Here is a 27491-nt window from a genome sequence, read left to right on the forward strand (position 1 = left end):
GCAGTTGTAAACCGCTTTAAGAATGACCACCCAGGAGTTTGCATCAGTTTAACTACATTTATTTAAAAAACAATTTTGGTTAAACCAGTGTGTGTAGCCTATGTTTGATTCTGATTGTCTCTTGACTTCAGTGGAGTTTACTCCTTATATATGCCCAGGGTGAGCAAGAGGAGAATCAGGCCCAGGGGCTCCAGTGGGGTTGCTCCCGATTCACACTGAGAGCGAATGAGAAAAGAATTCAGTCCAGTGACTCTGATGAGAGGATAGCCCTGAGGGAGGACTTAGTAAAAAGAGTACTGGGGACTCGAGATTGAGCTCACAGCCTTCAATGATCTCGCTGGGGTGGGACTCTCTGCAGAACTGAGGGGCTGGGAGGGAAAACTTCTGAGCCTGCTGAGGGATGGGGCAGGCACCAGAATTATTCTCTGATCCTTCATTTAAAAAAAAGGAAGAAAGACTGTGCTGTTTTACAGCATGGTCCAGCACTGCCAAAGCCTTTAGAATAAGCTTCAGTGTTTGGGACTAGAACTGTAAAATATAGTAGTGAGATGTTTTCTCACTGAGAGAAGGATGCATCAGGGGGTATGGGAAAAATCTCATCCCTCACAATGGAGTCTCCTGATTTTGTGTCCTTTTCCTTCCTAGTATTATTCCAGATTGTAACTTCTGGTGCCCGTAGTGCATGGGGGTGACTCCTTTGGTGCTCTTTCTCACAGCTTGTCTGAACCATTTTTTATTCCCCACTGTAGCTGGTCTGCCTTTTTTTCTGAAGTCTGATTGCATCCCAAAGAGGAATCACTGAAATATTGGAGCATGAACATCAGGCACCTCAATTCAGGGAGAGTACAAATGGGTTCTGCCCTTACGTTAAAAAAACAAACAAACAAAAAACACAACAAAACTGATCAATAAGACCTCAAAATAATGACTGTAAACACAGAAGTCCTGGTGGTATGTTATGTACTATTAATATTGAGTATTGTTGTACTTCCTTATAAGCATGTTTCCACCAGGACATGTAGAAGTCTGTATTAAATATCAGTTATATTTCATGCCCAGCCTGATAAATTTCCATTGTTGCATTTTGGTGATTTGTGATGGACTGACTGTGGGGCTCTTGTGTTGGACACGTAGAATATCCTGAATTCATATCTAGCCAACCTATGTCACTGGGCACGGAGCTGATTTCTACCCCCACTTTCCCTTCCTTCAAGACATGGAGAAGGAGCCATGCTACTGAAATAGTGCAGCTTTTGTAGACTAAACTGAAAGAATTTCCCTCTGTGCTAACTTTAACCCCATTCTTCACTATTTGGAAATTGGCCCAATAATTGAAATGTAAAAACTTAGCAGAGAATCTGACAAATTACTCCCACAGGTGGGAGTGACCAAATCTATTAGGATGTAAAATCTTTACATGGGAGAGGGGAGAAATGGTCACATAGATAATTTAGGGTTCCGTTGAAATCGATGGGAGAGTTGTCATTGACCTCAGCAGCAGGCCCCCAATGGATTACACATTTAGGATCTGATCCAAACTCCACTGAAATCAGCAGCAGTATTTCCGTTGGCTTCAATGGGCTTTGGATGAGACCCTTCAATGGGCTTTGGATGAGACCAGATTTTAGCGCTTTGGCAACCCTAAAAGAAGAAGGGTTTCCAAAGCGCTAAAACCTGGGCAAGGTTTTCAAAAGTGACTGGTGTCCTTGGGTGTGAGAACTTAAAGAAGCCTGACTTTCAGAGGGTGGGTACTCAGCAGTTTTTGAAAACAAAGCCCCTTTCAGGTGTCTCAAACTGGGACCCCAAAATCACTTGCCAAGATTTTTTTTTTAAAGTGATCACCTCTCATAAACTAGATGCCTGTTCCTGGTCCCATTGGAAGGCCAGTTGACTGAAAGGGAAGCGGGATTGGGCCGTGTAGGTAATAAAGGAAGTATTTCAAGCACCACTGAGATGCAGCCAGCTTTGCAGCTGTATGTGGTGGTGTTTAACAGTGCTTTGCAATGGAGTGCTTTTTGTACTAGCAAAAGAGGCATAAAAAGGAAATGAATTGACCACAAGAATGCACCCAAAGGGAATAACAAATACTCAAATAAGACTTGTTTAGAACAAAGCCCATTTGGGACTCTGAGTAAAGAGGAAGCCTCCTCTCTTGGTGATATTTTGGTAAGATTGTGCATGAATAGAGCAACAGAAAAAAACATTCTGGTGCTAAAAGCTCACTCTGCCTCACCTCATGCAAAATAAAATCTCTAGGGAAACTGAGTCACTGGGGTTTAAAAGCAGGCGGAGTGGCATCTGGGCTAGAAAGCAGAAAATCCAAATAGTGCTAGCAAGGGCTTTTTCTCTAGCTGTGCACACTTTTCTGTCTGTAGCATTTGGTATTTATTTCCCCCCTTTTCATGATGGCGCCCTCACAAAACACAGACTGTGTCATCGTTCTTGACAAACTGATTTGCTCAGAGTTATAGAGCTAGAGAAGGTAGAAGCGAACGTAAAGCTCTTTACTATCTCAAAAGAAGTTCTGTGTTTCATACTGTGGATCCTAAAGTGATGAGACTAGATCAGAAGAGCTTTGGGTTAGAGCTAAGGGTTTAAGGGCTATAGTCCTAAGGAGGGTTTATTTTTTAACATCTGTGGCTAATATTGAGATCCTGGATCTCTAGATCAAGGCCCTAGGGAATTCCCAGTCTCTCCCCAATGCCTCTGAGGCAGGGTGTAGTTGTTAGGTGTGATCCCTTTAGCACAAATACAAGAGCGGATGGTAGGGGGCATACATTAATTTATAACCCTGAGCAAGTGTATTAGCCCAGCATCAGCAGCTGACAAACTAGTTCTTCTGCATTGCGAAGCAGGAAGCCTGGCCTCAGGCAGTGAGCAGGAGTGCCACCCCTCCCCAGCCCCCCAAGCCTCTCTCCACCAGTTAGCATCTGCAGAAGCTGTGCACTTATTCCCAAAACCAGGGACACGGGGTGTAATTACAGGGGCATCCCAACACTGTGAACTTTCACCGTAGGTTTCATAGGCTGGTGTGGGATTCACGCTGAACAAAGCAAAATTGTATCTCAGCCCTGCAGGCTACAGTGTTTCTTACGAATCCAGCTGTACCCTGGCGGTGATCAAGAAACCGGTATCGAGGGTGGGGCAGTGAGGGAAGGGCAGCTCTCACTGCTCCCTGGAGGCTGAGAGCCAGATTCTCATCCTGGTTATCAAGGTAACTCTGAGGTAACTTCAGTGCCCCAGAACTGGTGTAAATGAGAGCGGGATCTGGCTCTATGGGTCTAACTCTGCTACTCTGGGCCTTTGGCACTCAGGAGATTCACCCCTTCTTCATCAGCACTGAGCATACTTCAGGCACCTGAATTATCCTCCACTCCTGAACCCCAGTGGGATTCTTTCCTGTCACCTGCAAAGACCTAAAAAATAGCCCAGTCATTCATCCTAACCCCAGCTGTCTCTGCCTTCACCAGCTCCCTGAAAACACCCCAAGCGGCAAGCTGGAAGCAGGGTTGATATAACCCTATCCACCTGACCTCTTTCTGTCTCAAACAAGCCTCCTCTACAAATACTGAGAAGCCACGTGATCCAGATTCCTTAGCTTTCTGGAGTGCTATTTATGCACCAGTTTCCTTAGTTTTCTTTGGTGCTATTTTTCCCATCTTGTGACTAGTCAAACCTCAGTCACGGAGCCTCACCAGAGCACAGTCCTACAGCGCTCAGAGCGACAGCTCACCCTAGATGTTGTGACATCACACACGGTTCCCTGCCAGTTGTGTGGGGCAGCAGTTGCTGCTGACTTCAAAGTCCTGGGGATGAACCCCTCAGCGTTCCTGAACAGGATTTTGGAACAACCAAAGAGGAGCTGGTCTGGGACAATGCACTGGGCCCAGTGCACTGTGGGACAGGACCTCGGGAATAGCCAGTGCTGAGCGGATAACCGTGCAGACAGGTTTAGTGACACTGCTAGCTAGGTACCTCCTAGCTCTATATCTCCGTACCGAGGGCTTCGATTCAAGGCGACCCCAGTAATCAGGGACAGAAGAACAGCTGAGAACAGGGAGAAGAAGGTATTCGTATTTGTAGTATTTTATGTGTAGAGGCTTGTAGGAGCTTTGTGCTGGGAGAGAAGCTGAGCCCTGATTAGGGGGCAGGGCTTCTCTGACTAGGGGTCCTATAAAGGCAGCAGCACAGAAGCCAGCAAACAGAGCTGTAAACAGGGGAGTTTGAGGGGGAGTTTGTATTGTGGTGCTTTTTTGGGGTTTGTTTTTGCTGTGGGTGGTGGTGTTTTGATGTGGTTTGTGTTTCCCAGATTAACAGGATGTAGGTGGGAAGGCGATGATAGCTACAGAGGCAGCAGTGGGAGTGACCCATGTCATGGAAGACGCAATGAGGATGACTGGATGTGGAAGCTGCGGTACGTACATGATCCTGGAGGGGATACCTGGTAAGAGTTTTATCTGCATGAAATGCCATCTGATAGAGCTGATGGAGGAAAAGATCCGCGGTTTGGAGATGAAGGTGGAAAGTCTGGTTGAGTTTAGGAAGGGGTTTGAGCAGATTATGGAGCAAAGACATGAGGCATCTGAAGGGAAAAGCTCAGACTTGCAGATGGAAGCAGGACTGAGGAATTCTGAGGGGAGACTGGGTAAGGAAAGGTTTCAGAGTAACAGCCGTGTTAGTCTGTATTCGCAAAAAGAAAAGGAGTGCTTGTGGCACCTTAAAGACTAACCAATTTATTTGAGCATAAGCTTTCGTGAGCTACAGCTCACTTCATCGGATGCATACTGTGGGATTATTTTAAATCAAAGCTGCAGAAGCTATCGGAAGCCTGCATCCCAAGAAAGGGGAAAAATGTCATAGGCAGGAGTTGTAGACCAAGCTGGATGAGCAAGCATCTCAGAGAGCTGATTAAGAAAAAGCAGAAAGCATACAGGGAGTGGAAGATGAGAGGGATCAGCAAGGAAAGCTACCTTATTGAGGACAGAACATGTAGGGATAAAGTGAGACAGGCTAAAAGTCAAGTAGAGTTGGACCTTGCAAAGGGAATTAAAACCAATAGTAAAAGGGTCTATAGCCATATAAATAAGAAGAAAACAAAGAAAGAAGAAGTGGGACCGCTAAGCACTGAGGATGGAGTGGAGGTCAAGGATAATCTAGGCATGACCCAATATCTAAACAGATACTTTGCCTCAGTCTTTAATAAGACTAAAGAGGATCTTAGGGGTAATGGTAGCATGACAAATGGGAATGAGGATATGGAGGTAGACATTACCATATTTGAGGTAGAAGCGAAACTCAGACAGCTTAATGGGACTAAATCGGGGGTCCCAGATAATCTTCATCCAAGAATATTAAAGGAATTGGCACCCGAAATTGCAAGCCCATTAGCAAGAATTTTTAATGAATCTGTAAACTCAGGGGTTGTATCATATGATTGAAGAATTGCTAACATAGTTCCTATTTTTAAGAAAGGGAAAAAAATGATCCGGGTAACTACAGGCCTGTTAGTTTGACATCTGTAGTATGCAAGGTCTTGGAAAAAATTTTGAAGGAGAAAGTAGTTAAGGACATTGAAGTCAATGGTAAATGGGACAAAATACAACGTGGTTTTACAAAAGGTAGATCGTGCCAAACCAACCTGATCTCCTTCTTTGAGAAGGTAACAGATTTTTTTAGACAAAGGAAACACAGTGGATCTAATTTACTTAGATTTCAGTAAGGCATTTGATACCGTGCCACATGGGATCAGGGCTGCAGCACGTGAGACACTAAACACACATGAAAAGCTAACTCTAAATAGACCCGACAAAAAGTGTCAGGAAGGGAAACTGAGGCACAGTCCAGTGATGTGCCTAAGGTCACCCAGCAGGTCAGTGGCAGAGCTGGGAATAGCACTCAGGTCTCCTGATGCCCAGCCCTCTATCCACTGGACAGCACTACCTCTGATCTGGTTGCACTTCACACTCACTTTGCACTGGTGTAAATGACTACACAAAGGACAGGCCAAAGGTGAACGTGGCCCAGAGATGCTAGCAATAGGGCAGTTTCTTATCTCAGCAAAGGGTCCCTCTGCCCCCAAAGCCAAAGGGGAGGGGAATCTGATTTAACTGCCAGCGTAGATGGGATAAACCCCCTTTCAGCTCAGTTATAAAGAGCGTTTCATGGGTCCATTTCCTGGTGGCTGATTTAGTCAGGCTCAGGGGCCCTGCAAGGAGGGACGCCAAACGCCTTTTTAAATGTGACCTGGAAAGCTTGTGTGCTTTTTGTTTTGTTATATCTCTTTGGGTTTGTTTTTTTTGCCTTGGGTACTATGAATGATCGTCCTTGATTTTGCTGGGGGGATTGTTAGGGGTCATTGAGGATGTACTCTGAGCTCTCTTGTGTACATATTGTTACTTGACAAACACCCCAAAACATTTATTTAAATTAAAAGTTTATTGATTAAAGAGAAGAAAGATCAAGACATTAAAACAGGCATTTATACTGAAATTGGGTGAGTGATTATGCAAAACAAGCAGTCAAAACTTTTAAAACTTTTTTCTGGAGGCAAAATATTAGTCTCTAATTGCAGAATAGCCTTTCTTTGAAAAGGAAAAGGTTAATTTTACTTTCATCTCTGGTGTATGAAGGGTATTTACGGATCTTGTTTGTAACAACCAGACACACAATTTGGAGAAGAGGAGATAGAAAAGATGGGTGAAATACGGCTTTTGTTCATGTTTTTGGCACGCTGGATCACTGGTTAGTTAGGAGTAGATGGCTTTTGGCTGACAAGTCAACGACAACACCTGCTCTTTGGATTGTGGCTTACCGATTTGGTCAGGAATGCTATTTGCTTGGGGTTTTTTTGTTTGTTTTCTTAGATCAGGAAGGCGTGGATGAACCCAGCATGGTTGACTTCAGGATTCAGTGAAAAGTCTAGAAAATGCGAGAGAGGGTAGAAGGAAAGAAAAGAAGGGGGGCATAAGATAACACAACATGGGAAGGGAAAATGATGCAGGATCTTACATACCTCTGCAGTGTGGGAAGTTGAATACGCCCACTGGTGGGCTGAGGGCTGCGTGGCATGATAATGTGATGACTTTCAGCACTCACAGATGAAAACAAAATTCCTTGAACAAGATTATGGCCAGCCAGCCAGCCTTCCTCTCAGGAAGAAAGTCCTTAGGTGAGTCAAGATGAATGGCGATGCTGCTGGCAGTTCGGGGGATGAGCTGTGTTGCAAGGCAGGATGGGCAGATGAGAGGGAGAATAGAAGTGAACTATCTGAACTGATCATGTCCCGTCCCCCTCCCGCTTCCCCAAGGAAACCCAAGGAGCAGGAAAGTGGGCATCGTAGTTCATCCCTGTCCTTATTTTGTCTGCAATTAGGCTTAATATCGGTCACACTAATTGTGGTTTATTCGCTTCTGGTTCCACATCGGTTTTACCCAGCGTAATTTTAACAGCCCTTGGATTTTATTAATGTGGCCTTTTCGGTTTAGACTAATCCAGCTTTTTTTTTCTGGTTCTCCTATTTTTCATGGTTATTGGAACCTCTCAGGAACGTTCACATCTTTTTTCACAGTGAAGCTCACAATAGGGGTACACTGGGTAGGCCCAGTTGTCACAACAGCTCTCACACCTTAACTGAAGTGTTGCATCTCCTACAGCTACTGCCTTTTCCCAAATGTTCATTCGGCTTTGAAGTAAATAAAAAATTTTTCTTTTACATTTCTGTTCAGTTTGTTATTAACAGCCCCACCATAATCCTTCCCCTCCCCAGTTTTAAGCAGTCTGATATGCCCCTCTTATCGCCCAACTTCCACTCTCTTGGGCTCTAAACTTGCAAATTATTACATGTGAGTAGAGCCCTGTTGATTCCCCACTATGGCCAGTTTTACCCACCAGGGATATTAATTGGCAGCTCCTCCATGGAACTGTGAGCACGAGCATGGACCAGGCGTGGTTCATGAACTCCCCTGAGGCCTGTCCCTTCTGCAGCGAGAGGGAGACCCTGGTGCACATCTATGTAGGGTGCGTCAGGTTGCAGCCCCTCTTCCGGCTCCTCCAGAACCTCTTACTGAGGATCTGGCTGCACTTCTCTGCGTATCTCCTGATCTGTGCAGACCCCATCTGTAGCCCCACAAAGCTGTGAGTCCTCCTCCTCAACCAAGGTGGCCATCCATCACTCTAGGAGGAGGAGGAAGCTGGACAGGGTTTGCTTTGTGATTGTGGGGCCTGTTTCTGGTCCGTTGCACAGCCATGACTCTGGGCAGAGTTCCTCTGGGCAGTGCCCGCTGACTCCTTAGACATCTTTGAGGAGCGGTGGGGGCTGTCGGGGGTTCTCTGCTTGGTGTCCCCCTCCGAATCTCTAATTTTCAACCTTTGATAGCGCTCCCATCCCTGTTTTTTCCTTTGTTGTCCCCAGCATTCAGTTGTGGTCAGGGTCCAGCTGGCTCCTCCCCCTTGGGTGAGGGGGCAGGCCTAGGCCCACCCGCCTGTCACAGTAGCTGCATATAGTGCTATGGGTGGTTCTGCTTAAGCTAGGGGTGGGCAAACTACGGCCCAGGGGCCACATCCGGCCCTTCAGACATTTTAATCTGGCCCTCGAGCTCCCACCAAGGAGCAGGGTTGCATGTGCACATCTTGCAGCCTTCTGTGTGGCTTAAGTTTTCACACTGTAACAGGAAGATGGGAGTGGGTAAAGTGGAGCAGGTCCTCACAGTGTGAGGTGCTAAGAATTCATTTGGAAAACAGGTTTCAGAGTAACAGCCGTGTTAGTCTGTATTCGCAAAAAGAAAAGGAGTACTTGTGGCACCTTAGAGACTAACCAATTTATTTGAGCATGAGCTTTCGTGAGCTACAGCTCACTTCATCGGATGCATACCGTGGAAACTGCAGCAGACTTTATATATACACAGAGAATATGAAACAATACCTCCTCCCACCCCACTGTCCTGCTGGTAATAGCTTATCTAAAGTGATCATCAGGTTAGGCCATTTCCAGCACAAATCCAGGTTTTCTCACCCTCCACCCCCCACACACAAATTCACTCTCCTGCTGGTGATAGCCCATCCAAAGTGACAACTCTTTACACAATAACTTGATTATCATGCACAATCAAGGGGGAGCTGTGTTAGTCTGTTTCAGCAAAACCAGCTAGGAGTCTTGTAGCACCTTAAAGACTAACAAATCGCTTAGAGCAGCGGCCTCCAATAGAAATGTGATGCTAGCCACGCTTGTGGTTTTGAATTTTTCTTATTAGCCACATTATATAAAATAGTCACATGCATAAGCCCCAATTCAATAGCCTATGAGCCACGTGTGGCTAGCGGCGAATGTATTGGACACCGCTGGCTTAGAGCATAAGCTTTCGTGGGCTCCAGCCCACTTCTTCGGATGCAGAGGGGCAAGCTGCAGTTTGGCAGATGAATAAACGTATACCTGCAAAGAGGGGGGTGATGCAATACTATGTGGAGGACCAGTGCTAAGGAGGTAAATTCAGTCAGGGGGGATGTGGCCCATTCCTACAAGTTGATGAGAAGCTGTGAATGCCAAAATAGAGAGAGAACCTTTTGTCGTGAGCCAGTCTTTTCTCAGGCCGAGTGTGCTACAATCCAACTGGCAAATGAATTCCAGCTCAGCAGTTTCGCGCAGAAGTCTGTTTTTGAGGGGTTTTTTGAAGTATGGCAACTTTCAAGTCTGTGACTTTGTGTCCAGGGAGATTAAAATGTTCTCCCACTGGTTTTTGCTGTGTGAGGGTGAATTAGAGCAGCCCCACAGCGGGAGGACACCACATGCCTGCTGTAGGGCCGGCAGACCAGCACCCTCACCCCCTTCCCGGCAGGATCACACAGGCACGTCAGCTGGGACTGGCAGAGAGCCCTGTCTAGCCCCCACAGCCACTGCTCCTTCGCATTAGCGCCAATCCTGCTTGTTCCTAGGGCGCTTGGCAAGGTGAGCAGCCAGCCCCCCGAGGTAGAGAAAGGGCCGCGCATCACACTCACCCTCACAGGAGGAGACGATGCAGGTGTTGCTGTGGGAGGGGAGCGGCTCTGTGCAGGACACCCGGGTGTAGTTTCTGGCGTGCACGCTCGCTCGCTCTCTCTGTACGCCTCGCCTCCTGTCCAGCCCGTGTGGCAGCCCTGATATTAACTTACTCGCTGGGAGAGTAATCTTAAATATTTCCCCTGACACACTGTTTAAATATGACTAAAAGAAAAGGACGACTTGTGGCACCTTAGAGACGAACCAATTTATTTGAGCATAAGCTTTCGTGCTCAAATAAATAATATTTGCTCAAATAAATTGGTTCGTCTCTAAGGTGCCACAAGTCCTCCTTTTCTTTTTGCGAATACAGAGGAACAGGGCTGTTACTCTGAAAAAAGTAATTTTGCCTCTTGCCTGCCACTGTGTCCAGAAAAGATGGGCAGCTGGCCCGCTGATGGGGGGATTTTTTGGACAGTGCCTCGCTGCTCTGTGTGTGTGTTGGGGGGTTTGCAAACCGCTGCCGCAGTGGCGGCGGGGGGGGAGGTTTGGGACATCAGATTCGGGGGCGGGCCCGGAAGTGGCTCTTTAATTAGCTGCCGGCTGCCGGCCTGCGCTCAGATTGGGTTGCAGGCGCCGGGTTGATGTGGCCGGGGTGAGTAGCGGATCTCGTCTTTTCCATGGGGGGTCGCCGCTGAGCCCCGTGTCCTCTTGCGGGGGGCCAGGGCGCCTTGCCCCTGCGGCGGGGCGGGGCTATTGTGCGCTTTGGGTGTGATGCGGGGGGCGCCCCTGGAGTGCAGCGGGACCAGGGCCGCCTCTTATGCTGCCTTGTACAGCGCCCTGCACCGGGGCGGCGGCAGCGCGGGGCCAGGTGATCCGGTCACCTCCAGTGGGACTTGCCTCTCCTGTGTGCCCCCGCAGGCGCGGTCCCGGCTGAGCGCAGAGCCGCGGGGCTGAACCCTGCCGGCCCTTGGAGGGTCCCGCCCAGGTGGTGTCCCGAGGCGGCCCGGGGCAGCAGGAGGTGGGGGTGCAGCAGCGGCTCCGCACGCCTCTTCCACGGGATTGCCCTAGGGCTGAACGGCGCAATTCAGTGATTCTCTGGACAGCCTCCAAGCGGCTCCTGGCAGCACGTGATACTAAAACGGGTGATTTAATGTAACCCATCAGCAGGCTTTGAATCTGGTGGGAACTAATGAAGTCATCTTGCACGGAGCTGTGAACCAAGGCTCCCAGGGGAGCAGCCTTTTCCCCGGGTGCTTCTGGATGTGTGGAGCGAGCAGGGATCTTACTCCCGGGGGAAGCTCGTTGTAAGAGTGTTTGGGGGGGAAAGGGGGTTAAGCCCGTCTACAAGAGGGGGACTCAGGAACGCTGGCGCTAGCCTCACTTCCTCTCCACAGCGTACATGTTGCATCATATGTCGGGGGGAGCTGTGTTAGTCTGTTTCAGCAAAACCAGCTAGGAGTCTTGTGGCACCTTAAAGACTAACAAATCGCTTAGAGCAGCGGCCTCCAATAGAAATGTGATGCTAGCCACGCTTGTGGTTTTGAATTTTTCTTATTAGCCACATTATATAAAATAGTCACATGCATAAGCCCCAATTCAATAGCCTATGAGCCACGTGTGGCTAGCGGCGAATGTATTGGACACCGCTGGCTTAGAGCATAAGCTTTCGTGGGCTCCAGCCCACTTCTTCGGATGCAGAGGGGCAAGCTGCAGTTTGGCAGATGAATAAACGTATACCTGCAAAGATGGGGGTGATGCAATACTATGTGGAGGACCAGTGCTAAGGAGGTAAATTCAGTCAGGGGGGATGTGGCCCATTCCTACGAGTTGATGAGAAGCTGTGAATGCCAAAATAGAGAGAGAACCTTTTGTCGTGAGCCAGTCTTTTCTCAGGCCGAGTGTGCTACAATCCAACTGGCAAATGAATTCCAGCTCAGCAGTTTCGCGCAGAAGTCTGTTTTTGAGGGGTTTTTTGAAGTATGGCAACTTTCAAGTCTGTGACTTTGTGTCCAGGGAGATTAAAATGTTCTCCCACTGGTTTTTGCTGTGTGAGGGTGAATTAAAGCAGCCCCACAGCGGGAGGACACCACATGCCTGCTGTAGGGCCGGCAGACCAGCACCCTCACCCCCTTCCCGGCAGGATCACACAGGCACATCAGCTGGGACTGGCAGAGAGCCCTGTCTAGCCCCCACAGCCACTGCTCCTTCGCATTAGCGCCAATCCTGCTTGTTCCTAGGGCGCTTGGCAAGGTGAGCAGCCAGCCCCCCGAGGTAGAGAAAGGGCCGCGCATCACACTCACCCTCACAGGAGGAGACGATGCAGGTGTTGCTGTGGGAGGGGAGCGGCTCTGTGCAGGACACCCGGGTGTAGTTTCTGGCGTGCACGCTCGCTCGCTCTCTCTGTACGCCTCGCCTCCTGTCCAGCCCGTGTGGCAGCCCTGATATTAACTTACTCGCTGGGAGAGTAATCTTAAATATTTCCCCTGACACACTGTTTAAATATGACTAAAAGAAAAGGACGACTTGTGGCACCTTAGAGACGAACCAATTTATTTGAGCATAAGCTTTCGTGAGCTACGGCTCACTTCATAGATGATCTCCCAGCAGAGGACTGGGGTGGTTGTCTGGATAGAAGAGGACTGACGGAGTCCAGGTGTGGCAGACATGTAATATGTAGGGCGTCAAGGGATGAGATGTCCTGGGATTTTAATGACTGCTTGCACTGCAGTGATCAGTGGATTGAGTGTTGGGATTTAGGTTTTCCCAGGGAAGGGGTACTGTTGGGGCAAGAGGTCCTGTCCAAGAGTCCTTAGGTTATCTGAAAGGAGGAAATGAGGTAGGCCCCCTGATTGTGCCATGGCTTGCCACCAAAGTACACTCTGACAAGCCCCAGAGTGCTAGATGCTGTACAAAGAGCTGCCAGTTAATCACGTAACTAAAATGTTGCCCTGGTACACAGCAGGGAAAGAAACCCGAATGAAAAATCAACTAGTGTAGGTGGGAAACTGGTCTCAACTTCCTCCTTTGCAAGGAAGTTGGACACGCGGGGAAGAACCTCATGTGTGGATTCTTCGTCAAAAACTGCATTAAAATGGCATTCCAGTTGAGAGCACACATCAGTAATTGAAGATAAACAACATTGCTGGGATGTTGTCATTATCTCAAAAGGAATGTATAAATCTAAGGAATTTACCATTATGGTTACACTTGAAAGCAATCTAAATGTGTTAAGGTTTGGGTGTCCAAACTCTGCCTTGTCAGATTCTTTGAACTTCCTGTGTTATTAGATCACTGCCGTCTTGTGTACAGGCTACCTTTGAATATACATGTATTTTTAGGATTAATGCTCATTACCCCCCTCAGTATTTTAATAATAGAAAGATTCTCCTTTCTGAGAGAACTTAACTCTGCTCTTTAGTGCTATAATGAGGATAGAAGAAGTGAAAACATTTTAATGTCTCTAAAAAGGGATGGATAGAAATCAGTTTTTAAAAACAAAATCAAATGTTATTTAAAGTAAATACCGGTTTTCTTTTAAAAAATATAGCTATTTAAAGTTAAATTTGAAATTGACAACCTGAGTTAGAATTAGAACCTAAACATACTATAATTTCTTAATTAAAAAGAATTAAGCAGAGCTTGTCTTCTGCAAGGTCTTAAATAAAGGCAAACCACTGAACTGGTGGAAGGCACTGGCTAAGCACCTGGAACCAGAGGTTGCTGAAATGATAAACCAGCTTTTGACAGCAGTAGCCTCTGGTTCAGAGAGACTATTTTCTTCATTTCAGTTTATTTAAATAGTTTGTTGCCTAGTTCGTTCCTAGTTGGAAAAACAAGCTTTTCTATGTTTTCTTTCTTCCAATCCATGAATAATAACTAGATGTAACAGGATGAGATCTCCTAGTTCTAAAAAACTTGAAGGAAACAGTGACCAGAAACAATCAGCTTAATTCATTAACTCTAGATACCAGCAACGGGTTTAAATGAGGGCGCCGCTACTGGGGGGAGGGGCCAGCAGGGGCTGCCGCCGTGGAGGCAATGGCCCCTGTTGGGGGGGGCCCCCCACATGTCACCCCTGACTTTTGAGAGTACTTTGTTTAATAAATCAGTTTTAAATGCAAAACATTTTGATAACATGTTTCTTACCTACCCAGCACATTTAAGGTAGTTGTATTTAACTAATAAATTAAAAATGTTAGTGAATTTATAATTGAATTTGATTTTCCATCTAAACAGAGCTTGCAACAAATCATTATTGTTGTCTAGTAAGTAAGAAAAACATCACTCATCACTTTCTAACATAGATATCTACACACATTTATCTAAGCAATTATATCGCAACTTGATGGCAACTTCCACCTTCTGTGTGTGTGTGTGTACTATATATATCTTTGTATCTGATGAAGTGGGCTGTAGCCCACGAAAGCTTATGCTGTAATGAATTTGTTAGTCTCTAAGTCCACAAGTACTCCTGTTCTTTTTGCAGATACAGACTAACAGGGCTGCTACTCTGAAACTTTAGCAATGTTACTACAGTAAGGCAGACAGCTAGTGCCTCAGAGAATGAATCCATTAACTCAGGCAGGGCTGCTCTTTGTGCCTCTAGCCTGCCTCTTGCGTAAAGAAGATGCTTCGCTCCCTCCAAGAGTACTCACTCAGGCACACGCATACACCCGGTTCCATGCCCCTGTTTCTGGGGCTGATCCTCCAGACATGCTGGGCTCCCAGGGAAGAGGCTGATTTTTAAAATTAATTTATTTATTTGCATTTTTCTGCGTGGGGGGCACAGAAAAATGCAGGCCAAATGAATTGTGTTACCCCACAGGGACGCAGAATCCCCCCCCAGGAGTAACAGTGGCATGGTGTCACTGAAAACATCGCTTGATTTGCAGTGGCAGTCAAAAAAAGCCAACAGACTGTTAGGAGCCATTAGGAAACGGATGGAGAACAAGACAGAAAATATCCTATTGCCTTTATATAAATTTGTGGTATGCCCAGATCTTGAATACTGTGTGCACGTCTGGTCGCCCCAGCTCAAAAAAGCTATATATTGGAAAAGGTACAGAGAAGGGCAATGGAAATGATATGGGGCATTGAACAGCTTCCATATGAGGCGAGATTAAAAACACTGGGACTTTTCAGCTTGGAAAAGAGACGAGTAAAATGAAGTCTGTAAAATCATGACTGGTGAGCAGGAAGTAAATAAAGTGTTGTTTAGTCCTCATAACACAAGAATTAGGGGTCACCCAATGAAATTAATAGACAGCAGGTTCAAAACAAAAGGAAGTGTGTTTTCACACAATGCCCAGTCGACCTGTGGAACTCCTTGCTAGAGGATGTTGTGAAGGCCAAGACGCTAGCAGGATTCAAAAAAGAACTAGATAAGATCATGGAGGATAGGTCCATCGATGGCTGTTAGCCGGGATGAGCAGGGATGCAACACCGTGCTCTTGAGTATCCGTGGTCTCTGTTTTCCAGAAGCTGGGAATGCCCAGCCGCCCCCTTCTTCACAGCTGTGAAAATTTAAATTGATAAATATAAAACAAATTACAAGTAAACCAGTGTTATCCATTGAAATTATAAAAATTTAATTCTGCTTAGCCTAACAAGCAAAATCTTCCTGTTGACCCTTTACTGGAACAGTGCCAGGCCGATACTTTCAACACAGGAAAACGATGACTACAATAGTAGATTTGTAGAAGGGGATGAGAGTGCTGCTTATCTTCACCAAGAAAAGAGAATGGGTGGGTTGCTTTTTGTTGTTTTTCCAGATCTAGCCCCAATCTCCCAACTATGAATACAAACTTGTATGAAGGAGAATCTGTTTAACTGCTGGATCAAAAATGCCTTATGATGATGAGGTTCAACTGAGTGCACTGAGGTCTCAAAAACGGTGTATATTTTAGTGAGTTTCATGTACAAGATTCTCAGGCAGACACTCACTAACTTCTTGCTCTTTGGTTGCTAGATCTGATAGGAGGCACTGCATGACTGCCCATGCTTGGGGGAATAGCAGTAACCAAGGGTAAATGACTTTCTGTGAATGGAGACTTCCAGGTCTGTTACCTGCTACTGATGTGATTTAGAGGTTCTGGGCCAAAAACAGGAGCCAGTTGAGTCTAGATGCTGGATACAGGGTTTGAAATGTTCTTGCCGAGCAATGTCAGATTAAAAACTCTTGTTATCCTGGTAAGAACTTCACTTGTTAGGAGTAGCAGGGTGAGGGGCTGAATGTTGGTGGATTCCAGGGCATGGGGAGAGACTGCATCAATAAACTGTCATTTTCCTTTAGGCAAAGTCTTGAATTTGGGACCAAAAGCTGGCCTGATCCATGTGCCAAATGTGTGAATGTTTGTGGTGCCATTGAGCTGTTCTGGCAGGGTCTGGGTCCTGCTGGTGGATTAGGATCAGTTCTGCGGGCTCTCAACTTGTGCAGTAGAATTCAGAAGCCAAAAACTAACTGGGTGTTGTGATGCTTATGTTCTTGGACCAAACAGGGAATGACAAGAACTGACCTTGCTGTGCCCTGAACTATTCTGAGTGTTACACCTTCGCTTCTGCGCAGAACTGAAAGCTGCAGGGGGAGAGGAATCGGAGTGACTCTCGCTACAGCCGGGGAGGCGCGGATCAGAGGTGATCAGAGCAACCTGTGTGTGTCAGTGGAGAGATGGGGGAAACAGCAGATTCTACTGAGCAGAGTCCGCAAGGAGAGGTGCACCCCACTTGTAATGGAGACCCTGAGACAGGAGGGGAGATGGAAACTCGAAATAATCCTCAACAAGAACAATTATTAAAGGAGTTGCCAAGTAGGAATGGAGATGTAAGGAGAGAACAAAACCCAGGTAATCACAGCTTCATGATCAGGGAACAGGCTGGGGGACACACATGCAAATTCTCCTTCCACTGAGGGTTCGTCTCCTTGCATTTGTCCAGGTAGCAAGGCCCTGATTGCCCCAGTGGGCTCCTGGAGGCAGTTACCCAGCCTGTACCTGTAACCACCTTTTTCTATGTGCGGTGGGGGGTTGTGGATGAACAGTTCTGGGTGGGCACGTGTCGCTCCTGTTTAGAGAGTGAAAGATACCAAAATGCTTTGAACCAACCCCAGGACGCCGTGGGGTGCCCAATATCCACGTGTACTAACTACACATGGACACACCGGGCCCAGCTACATGCACACTGCTGCACGGGCCGGCTTCTCAAACCTAAAACACAGTGAGCACCACTGGAGGGCTCACCAGCTATTTAAAGGGGCGCTAGCCCTATTCCTACGCATTACAGGGTCTGCATCTAAAACACTTGGCCCCTGTCCTGTGTTCATTCCATCCCTTCTTCCCTCTGCTTACCATAAGAGCCAGACTTTCAAACGGGAGAGCATAGGTCTCCTCGCAGATTCTTGTATTTCTGTTCCAGCACCTAGAGACCAGGCAGCCTAGGGCCTGTTGTGCTGGGTTGGGTTCTGGACGGACGTACACACAATGGCAGTCCCAGAGACCTTACAGTCTGGCCACATCTGTGGCACATCCAGGGCCCCCCACTTGCGCACGGCGAGGAGCCAGGGTATGGGGACAGTGTGAAATTTCTCCCTTCCGTTGAGGAGGCCTGTGGCCACAGCCCATGTTCGAGCATGGTTTCCCCTGGGCCTTCTGAAAACGTGGCTCTAGGCATTTGGGGAAGGCTGGGTGGGGTCATAGAGCTGTTCTTCTTTCACACAGGGGCGGCTGGGGTTTGTTCCCCGTTCCTTCATTTTTCAGAGGGTCTGAAGTCTCGATGCCAAGGCGCTTTCTCCGCTCTCTGGAGGAATCAGAATGAAATGTTCTATGAACAGATAGTAGATTTTCCCCCCACACTCACCGAGGGAGGGGCAGGGGGTCATGTGTTCAATTGCTCTGGGCTCAGAGCTGCCTGGCATAAGGCAGAGGAGCTGAGTGCAGCTGGGCCTGGGGGCTCAGTGCCTGAGAGTCTAAGCCCCCAGGCAGGGGCCTGAACACAGCTTGGGGCCCAGACTGCAGGGAAGGGGAGGGTGAGACCCGTTCCCATCCCTGACAGCAGGGAGCCGTTCACCCTTCCGATGCTCCAGGAGAGTCTGGCCTGGAAGAGGGGGATTAACTAGCCCCATTTATCGTCTAACAGGAGCCGAGATCCCTGTAACTCGGTGGGATCTGGGGAGGCTGGTGTTAGGATTCTGCATGGTTTTAACTAATGTCCATGCGCCCACACATACCAGTGATACAAATAAATTCCTGGTCTATGGCAGCTCCGATGCTGGTGGTTACTAACGCTGGCTCCCCGACCCTCTGCTGTGGAGCAGCTGTGGGAACCTGCCTGGCTTCTCTTTCAGGTTCTCAATCTCCCTTCAGGGACCCATTCGTGTGTAAAGTCCTGATCTGTGTCTCCAGTATGGCAGTGCTTCTGTTCTTTGCCGTCATTGTTTTGGCTGCAACTCTGCCAGGTGAGTTCCCAGCCTGCCTGCCTTCCTCTGCGCTTCCCATTCATCCTGGAGCTGTCCCAGGTGCATGTTCTCCCCTCCCAGCCTGTCTGGCTTCAGCGTTGGGTTCAGGAAGGGTTCCCATGAGACATCTCTGATTCTCTGTCCCAGAGCCCATCGCTCCCTCTGTACAGCTCAGACACACATGGCCCATCTTACACCTGGAGCAATGTACCCATCTTACACCTGGAGCCCAGAGGGAACGAAACTTGAAGCGATTCAGTTATGAAATAATAACACTTTCCAACCGCTCCTAGAATGGCAAGTGTAATGTGTTCGATAATGATTAGAAACATCAAGAGGGTGAGGAAGTCTTTGGGAGCGTTTTCTGACGAGACCAAAGGTTAGGTGGCGAATTTTCAAGCCAGTAAAAATTAATTGTCAGGGAAATCGCTGGTGGGGTTAACGAACAATGAGTCTTCGCATGTCTCCAAACAAGCCAACACTGCGCAGAGACGGAGAACCTGAGAGTCTCAGAAAGAGAGGGGCAGTTTCATTTTCTGCCCCACACGTTCACACTACTGAACTTAAGTCCCACCACAAGATCTCTAGCTCACCTGTCCCGTGTTGCTCTGCGCATGCCGGCCTCCCTGCTTGTTGGCTACTCCCAGGACAGGGCTTGCAGGTACTACAGTGTCTTTGAGACAGGCTTGATTAGTCAGTGGGGTTGTCGGGGAGAAGGGGGCGCTCTTACAGCACAGCTGGGAATTAAACCTGCCCGGTCAAGTTGGAACGAAGATGGGAGGTTTCCCTCTCAGCTATTAACCGCTCTAGTTGGCACACGCTGTTGACACTATTCATGCTGCTAAATGTGAACCTTATTATAGATTCACCACACACAGACCTTCATTTCTGCCGGGGTTAAGGCTGCTGCTACGTTCCCCTGGCTCCTCCTGCTGGGGCCTGGCAAGAACAGCAGTTCAAATAACCCCCTCAACATTAAAACCCAGGCTGCCCTTAGCACTCTGGGCATTCAGGCCACCTTCGCTCTGCCCCCATAGACACTCCTAGAAAATCTAGCTGCCCTCTCCATTCGTGCCAAGCCCAGCCCAGGAAACACGCTGCCACCCTCTCTCTAGCCTGATGTGATGGGGTTCCCGATGGAGCCCTTCAGCTCATGCATGTTTATTATTCAGTATCGTTACCGCCTAGATTGGACACGGTGCTGTGCAAGGGCGATCAGAGCCCTGCTCCTCATGAAGGACCTGTTCTGTTCTGGCACGGAGGGCTTGGCATAGCAGCGGCCCAGCCCCTCACAAATTGAAGCCCTCGGGATCCCTGAGGCAGGTGACTCCCCGTGTCACTAGAGCAGGGGTCTCAAACTGCAATCACCAGGAGGGCCACATGAGGACTCGTACGTTGGCCTGAGGGCCGCATCGCCCCCCGCCCCTGCCTGTGGGGTGCAGCAGGGGGCTCAGGGCAAGGGGTTGGGGTGCAGGAGGGAGTGCAGGGTGCAGCAGGGGCTCAGGGCAGGGAGTTGGGGCGCAGGAGGGAGTGCGGGGTGTGGCAGGGGTTGGGGTGCAGGCAGAGGGCTCAGGGCAGGAGGGGTTCGGGTTCTGGCCTGGCGCCGCTTACCTTGAGCGCCTCCGGGGTGGCAGGGGCATGCTTCCCGGAGCGGCGTGGGTCCCTCAGCACCACAGGGTTGGCAAATCCGTGGGCCGGATCCAAAGCCCTGAGGGGCTGGATCTGGTCCGGGGCTGTAGTTTGCCCACCCCTGCCCTGGAAGCAGGCTGGGGACGCAACGCACTGGGGAGGGGACGGGGTGGGCTGCGGGAAGCTTGGCGGGCCGCAGGGAAGAACCCCGCGGGCCGCGTGTTTGAGACCCCTGTACTAGAGCCAGTTGCAGGTAGTCTAAATATCCAACCTCCCCCTGCCCAGGACGTCCCCCTGGAAAGCAGCACTGTCCCTGAGACCCCTGCTCCTCTGCTTGGCCTCAGAGACAAACATAGGCTTTGCATGTTATGCAGAGTGGGGTTCAGTTCCCTATTCAGCGTGTGACCGGAGCAGGCCAGTGTCACTGCAAGGGGGCAGAGTTAAGGTGATCGCGGGGGAGGTAACCTGAACTCTGCCGTGCTTGGTTCTTAATGTCTCTAATAACCCTGCCATCTTGTTAGGCCCTTGTTGGGCAGGCAGGGAATTAAATAACATGATCGATGTCCTTGGGCTGAGTGCCGTGGCCCTATCCCAGCTCCCACTGAAGTCAATGCAGAGCATCTAGGCATTTCAATAGGGACAGTATAACAGTGCTCTCTTGTGGCCAGACAAGTCCCAGCAGATGTGCGGCTTCCAGCTCCCTCTTGTGTGTCTTGTAAGGAGCTCATTCCCAGGCCAGAGCATCTTAAACTAAGATTCTTACACGTTTGTGCTGCCTCGTTGGGTCTGTTATAGCAAATCAAAGCGCTCTTTCGCCCATCAAGCCTAAGCCTTGTTCCCCTGGATTCAGGGTTCCCCCTGGCCTTCCTGGGCCTGTGCGATACTTTGGGTAGATTCCCCCTCCTCAGGCCAGGAATCGTGCTGCTGCCCTCCCTTGGCTTCTCCGAGCTGGCCCCTTCCAACTCTCCTTGCCCGCAGGCAATCAGCCCTCCTCTCCCTCGGAGGCTCCCTGCTGCCTCTCCGGGAGCTTCTCACTGACTTTGAACCCCATGCCCTGTCATGGGGCCCCTTTACCTTCCCCGCCCGGGGAGGAGGGTGGAGTGAGGGACAGGTAGGGCTGGGCCCGTTATTGTTTGAGGCCAGTCACACAGTGACAGGCAGGAACGTCCCCAATGTAACTTCTGCTACTCAACCCATTCAAAGTACTGCCCAGACCCCTTCCAAGCCCTCCCTGGTGCTGTTCATGGGGATTAAGGAGGCAGAGTCCTCATTCTGTGCGACAGCCAGGTGTGGGTCAGGCCTGTGGTTAAAACGTTGGCACGGAAGTTGGGACTTCTGGGTGCTGTTGCTATTGGGTGACTGGACAGAATGCTCCCCCGCTCCGTGCCTCAGTTTCCCCCTTAGTGAAAAGGGTATAATGTCACTTCCCTGCCTCACCGGGCGGGGGGGAAACGTGAGGCTAAAATCGATCTGTGCTTGTGGGAAACTCAGGTGCGGCTATGGTGGGTGGGTGGGTGTGCGCATGCTGAAAGGCCTATAAATAGGAAGGGTGGGCCAGGTGATCGTGCCTCTGTCTAGGTATCTATGCTACACCCACCACGGGGGTGCCTGAGCTTGGCCTATACAAGTGAATGGCAGCACCTGTGTGTGTCCGGTCCCAGCCATCTGGGGCAAATCACTGCAGAGCCAGAGCCAGACCCAGCATAACTGCTGGATTTGTGTGCCAGCCATCCCTGGAGATAGTGCCCCAGCCCCATCACTGCCCTGGCCCGATACGTTTTTCCAGTGGGTCTAACAACTCGCAGCACAGAAGCAGCTTCCCATGGCTGACGTGCTCAAGTTCCCACCTCTCAGAACCCAGTTAGTGCCACGGGCTGAGCGCGCCCCTGAAATTCGTCTTACAAAAGCGCTGTAACTGACACTTGTGTGAGCCCCACCCTGAACTCAGGAGGGGTGTGGTGTGAGCGAAGGACTGGCTGCCAGGGCTCCTGGGTCTGAATCGCAGCTCGGCCACTGACTCCCTGTGACCTGGAGCCGGCCCCTCCCCTTCTGTATCGCCAGCCCCCCACCCCCCGGGATAAAGTGAGAGGGTGATACTGACCCAAGTGAATTTCCCTTTGCTCAGTGAAACTTGCCATTGAACTCTCCGAGCGCTGTCCAGCCATCACCCCTCTCAGCCCCGGGGGCAGCAGGGCGACTGTCCCCTTCTACAGAGGGGCCACATGGGGATGGTACTGCAGGGTGGAGGGATCAGAACCCAGAAGTCCTGCCTCGCAGTCCGTACGGAGGGTCAGCACGTGTCCCCGCTAATCAGGAAGAGGGGCGGGATCTGTCTCGGGCCCAGAGTCACTTGCTCTGATATGGGGTCCCTGCTCTCTACTCAGACGGGGGTGGGGTGTCTGTGCCTGAGGGGCTGCTCCCCTGGGGTGCAGGGCGGGGAAGGGGACAGGGACAGACTCACCCTGTTCTCTCTCCTTTCCAGGGGTACCATCAAGGGCACCTGTGGCCTGCCCCAATGGCTCGGTCACGTTCCAAGGGAAATGCTACTATTTCTCAGAGACCAAAGGGAACTGGACCTACAGCCGGAGCCGCTGCTCTGCACTGGGTGCCTCCCTGGCTGGGATCGACACCCAGCAGGACATGGTGAGTCCCTTGGGCAGCAAGAGGCCAGGCGTGGGCTGGTGCTGGAATGGTGCCAGGGCTCGGACCCTGCTGGGGTGGGATTGGGAGCCGGCGGGATGAGAGGTCAGGCTCCCCATCCACTGAGATCTCTTCTCCATCCATCCCTTTGGCCTGAGGAGTCGCAGCTCCCTGCCCTCCTGATTCCCTGAGCCCCAGCCCTGCTGCTTTCCCCTGGGCCTCAGTTTGTCCCTGGAGCGGCCGGCGTCCTGTGGCTCTTAGGCTACATCCAGGTGTTTCTGACGTGACTAGGGATGTGGGAGCCCAAGTGAGACACCCCCCAAGTAGGGCTGATTATCGCAAAGGACTGAGCCCCTGCCCTCTGACAGCTGGGGCTCTGGGAAGGGTCAGGGGTCCCCAGATCATGTCACTTTAGAATAATCTCTTCCAAGCCATGTGTTGGCTGCAGCCGGGGGCAGATGCTGCACAGGACATGTTTGCTGGATGGGGCGCGGGGCTGCCCCGTCTGTCGTCCCGTAGACTCAAACCCAGCTCGCTGGGAGCTCCGTCAGGCGTGTCATGTCGGTTTTCTTCTGCTCCGGTTGAAGGACTTCATGCTCCACTACAGAGGCCTCAGGGACCACTGGCTTGGCCTCCGGAAGGAGACGGACCAGCTCTGGACATGGATGAACGGCACCAAATTCAACAGCTGGTGAGTTCTCCCCGAGTGTTGGGTCACGGACATCTGGCGTGCCAGACTCGGACCGAGCTGGGACTCGTCGCTGACCAGGGAGACCTGAGTCTTGTATGACCTCAACGTGCTCCCCATGTCTGCGACCTGCCCCACTCCGCACTACTCTCTGTGGGAAGCAATGGGGGATCCGAGCTCTCAGATCCCAGTCCTGTGCGGTGCCGATTCCTCTCTGCCTTCAGAGATCTCAACCCCCTGCCCCTGGGGGCTTCATGGGGCTGGGAGGGGTTGGTTCCCTATGCACCAGTCTTCTGCCATGGGTCTTAGCTGCTTTTGCAGGGGGGCGGACCCCTCCTCCCCAGCCTGAGGGGGGCAAATTTCCAGCTGCTCTGCATCTGTGCTGAGATCTAACCTAGCTGCTCTCACTGTCTGTCTCCTCCTTCCCTGCCCCCGTCCCAAACAACACCATAGTCAGCAGCTCCCCATGTGCTGGGGTGACCTCTCTGCCCTAGGCTCTGCTTTTCCTGTCACCTGCTGCTTTCTTCTCTCTCTGGTCCCCCCCATGACAGTGGCGGCCAGCTCTGAGCTACGCTCTTTGGTGCTGGGGGAGCTGGTGCTGACTTGACTCTGCCAGGGGTGGGAGGAAAGCTAGCGGCTGTGTCTGGCTGATCCCTACTGGAGGAACTGCTGCTGGCTCTGTCCGACCACTTCCATCTGCACGTCCATCTGTTGCAACAGGGAGACTCTGGAGCTGCACCAAACACTCACGTAGGTGTTGGTGGTGGGGTGGCTAAACCTGAGTTACGGGTGTCCTGATTCCACCCGCCGGGGAGCACGAAGGGGTTAAACGTGTCGCTCCCCAGCAACCACCAGGTCCGGGGCGGGAGGGAGAGGGCTGCTCTGATTTTGCCCCCAACCAAAGTACAGATGAATATTCACCCTGCAGTTGAAGGAGCCTCCCCTTAAGAGCCAGCGTGGGCCAGCGGCTAGAGCAAGGGATGGGGAATCGGGAGACCTGGGTTCTGATCCCAGCTTTGTCACGAGCTGCTGTGAAGGGACCCGCCCCAGGCAGCACCTCTGCGCCTCCACTTCCCCATTTATGCTACGGGGGTAATCCCGGTTACCTCCCTTGGCACGCGGTGCAACTGTCTGTCTGTGTGTGTTTGTGCTGTGACCCTGCTGTGTGACTGGGAACCCTCTGCCCAGCAGCCCCTGCTCCCCGTTGCTGACGGTCCCTTTGCTCCTTCCCGGCAGGTTTAAAATCGGAGGGGGAGGGGAGTGCGCGTATCTGAAGGAAGCAAAAGCCATCAGCTCCTCGCGATGCTCTATGGAGAGACACTGGATCTGCAGCAAACCCCACATGTGTGTAAAGGTTTAGCACAGCACTGGGCAGGGGGCTGAAGGCTCAACCCTGAAGAGATGGGCCATCATTGATGCTGACGGGCTCGGATGTTTCTCTGGCTAATGAGAGCGTTTGCAGTCATGCTAGTGAGGACTAAACCAAAAAGCATCTGAGATGGGCCAGACACTTCTGCTTCAGAGCATAAGATCCCTATCCTTGGGAGTAAACTTTCCGTAATGGATGAGTGATCTCTTAACAGTCCATTAGCTGACCTGCCCTTTCCTCTGGATCAGCTGGTACTGGCCACTCAGACAGGAGACTGGACTGGATGAACTGGGGATTCCTGAACCAGCCGGTTCTCACCTGAGGCCCCTTCCTCTGGTATGTCTGGGCACCAAGACAGGCAAATAAGGACCAAATTCTGAGCCACCTTTCAGGGAGCAGTTTTGATCTCATCTTCCCATTGAGCCGCCTCAATGCCGCGGAATCGCTTCCACAACCAGCCCTTCCAGCTGTAATGAGCCTCCTGCTTACCTGAGCTTCCAGTCGTAGGCCTGGTCCACGCTACAGAGAGAGGGCGACGTAAGGCAGCTTATGTCGACCTAATTATGTCAGTGTCCACACTACAGCCTTGCTCCCACCAGTGTAAGTGCCCTACTGCACTGACATCATAACTCCACTGGCACGGCAGGCGTAAGGCTTCTGTCTGTGTAGTTAGAGCGGCACAGTGTCCCTGTAGACACCGAGTTATGTCATTCTTGTCAATTTCACAGCTGCCTGCTGGAGCCAAGAAATTGACAAGATAGGCTGGTAGGCCCCCTGCTGTGAACCTCATACCTGGCCCTTAGCTAGGGCTGTCACAACCAGGTGGGTGGGGGGCTCCCCACTCCTAAGCAGGCTGTTGCCTGGTCTACCCTCTCCTAGCCGGGCTGCTTAGAACCCGGTAGGAACCCCTGCGGGGAGCCAGGCTCTCAGCAAATCCGCAAATCCAATGCTCTGGCTCGCGCTGTGTGCTCTGATTGACAGGGGATGTACCCTGTTCCTCCTCCGGTGGGTAATAGGTCGACTTAAGTTTGTAGCTTCGACATGACCTTAGTCTCTCTGATCTGGGGACCTAGGAATGTTTTGGAGGGCAGCAATCTCTGATCAAGAATGACCCAAGACGATACCATGCCTCATAGTAGCTTCTCCACTGTTGTGAGGGGCAGGGGCGGGGATCAATTGGAATTCAGCTTATCATAAGTTACTGGGCTCAATGCAGGAATCGCTGGGTGAGCTTCTCTGCTTTGTTAGGCAGAAGGTCAGGCTAGATGGTCATAATGGTCTTTTGTGACCTTGAAACCTGAGCTGTTTGGTTTTGGGAAGAATGGGAAGCTGAGAGGTGGCTCTGGATAACCATGCAACTGTTCTGATTTCCTACCTCTGCGCTTTACTAGCTGCTGCAGAAAGCAGGTCTTGTCTCGTGCAGCTGATAATCTGAGATCAACCCGAAGTGCACTGCATCTTAACGCTGAGCCATGGACTCCTCTTATGTTTATTTTTAAGTCTTTGTAAACTGTGATTTACTTAATTATGCTATTTATCACTAAGCTATATATTTTTTGACAGCCCTTTTTTGCACAGTATTTATAATAGGCTGTCATGCTGTAAATGAAGCATTATCGTTAGATGTGGTTTTGTATTGCAAGGTAACTTAATTGCAGTGTTAAGATTAATGATGCCTGACTAGTATTGTGCTGATGGCTGTACAAACCTCACTGAGACTAATGGGTGTGAATGGACCTTTCGATTAACATAACTGTCAGTATAAGGTCATTGCAAGCCCTTTCCCCAGACACACAGTGTATGTGACCCTGTCTGAGACTTCTGTACTAAATGGGTGGCAGGGTTTTGCCAGTTTCTGGAGGGGTGGGTGCAGAACACGGGGAACTACAGAGCTACACAGACAGCTGGAAGGAACAGCTGAAAGCAAGGCGTCTGAGCCTGGAGTGAGGTTTTGGGGTCAGAGGTGCAGGCTGAAAAATGTGTTCCTGGTGCTGTGAGCAAAATAAGCTGTTTCCTGCTACCTGTTTTCTCCGGTGTCCAGGGAAACGGGTCCTTTGTACTGGTTTTGTAAATAAACAAACCTTCATTAAATAAATAATGGCTTCTCACCAATGTCTCCTAACTGAGACAACCTACTAGACTCTAAACTTTTGGTGAGCTGCTCAGATCACAATGGAGAACAGTATTTATTCAAGACCACGCACACATCTGCACGCATGCCAGCCTGTAGTCTTGTTGAGGTCAGTGAAGATAGAGTTTGGGATTAGGTTACCAGCTTCTTAATTTTAGGAGTAGAGTGGGTTAAGCCGACCAGTCGAAAAACCACTATGCTGGTTTCCTAGTGTTGCTAGGATGTTGGGGGGGCATAAGAACAGCCATACTGCATCAGACCAAAGATCCGTCTAGCCCAGTGTCCTGTCTTCCGACAGTGGCCAGTGCCAGGTGCCCCAGAAGGAATGAACAGAACAGGGAATCATCAAGTGATCCATCCCATTGCCTATTCCCAGCTTCTGGCAAACAGAGGCTAGGGACACCATCCCTGCCCATCCTGGCTAATAGCCATTGAGGGACCTATCCTCCATGAACTTATCTAGTTCTTTTTTTAATTAGCTGCCACACCGCCTGGCTTGACGTGGTTTCCATCATATGCAGGGCTTACGGTTTGGTTCAGTGGCTCTTGTCCCCCCCCTGTACAGGTTGTTCCAGCTGTTCTGGCCTGATTGGGGGGCAGTTGCTTCCTTTT

General features: G+C 50.2%; 1 protein-coding gene across 10 annotated transcripts in view; it reads left to right on the forward strand.

The window, feature by feature from the left end:
• The window catches only part of LOC140897918 (C-type lectin domain family 2 member A), a 44209-nt gene extending 17353 nt beyond the window's left edge, over positions 1–26856 (forward strand). Inside the window, exons 2-9 of one of the 10 annotated variants that reach the window (XR_012154868.2) lie at positions 3070–3225; positions 4310–4414; positions 16471–16815; positions 18312–18422; positions 22534–22694; positions 23279–23382; positions 23833–24129; positions 24616–24705. Coding sequence is in view for 1 of the 10 variants with exons in the window: in XM_073311204.2 (XP_073167305.1) it covers positions 16641–16815; positions 18312–18422; positions 22534–22694; positions 23279–23382; positions 24616–24739 (675 nt within the window). In the remaining 9 variants the exon portion in view is untranslated. Of the gene's footprint in view, positions 1–3069; positions 3226–3470; positions 4068–4309; positions 4445–16470; positions 16816–18311; positions 18423–22533; positions 22695–23278; positions 23383–23832; positions 24130–24615 lie in introns of all 10 variants that reach the window. The other 9 variants (XR_012154867.2, XR_012154865.2, XR_012154866.2 and 6 more) reach the window with 9 other exon arrangements.
• The last annotated feature ends 635 nt before the right edge of the window (positions 26857–27491 follow it).

This window comes from Lepidochelys kempii, chromosome 14 (assembly GCF_965140285.1).
Source record: "Lepidochelys kempii isolate rLepKem1 chromosome 14, rLepKem1.hap1, whole genome shotgun sequence".
NCBI lineage: Eukaryota > Metazoa > Chordata > Testudines > Cheloniidae > Lepidochelys > Lepidochelys kempii.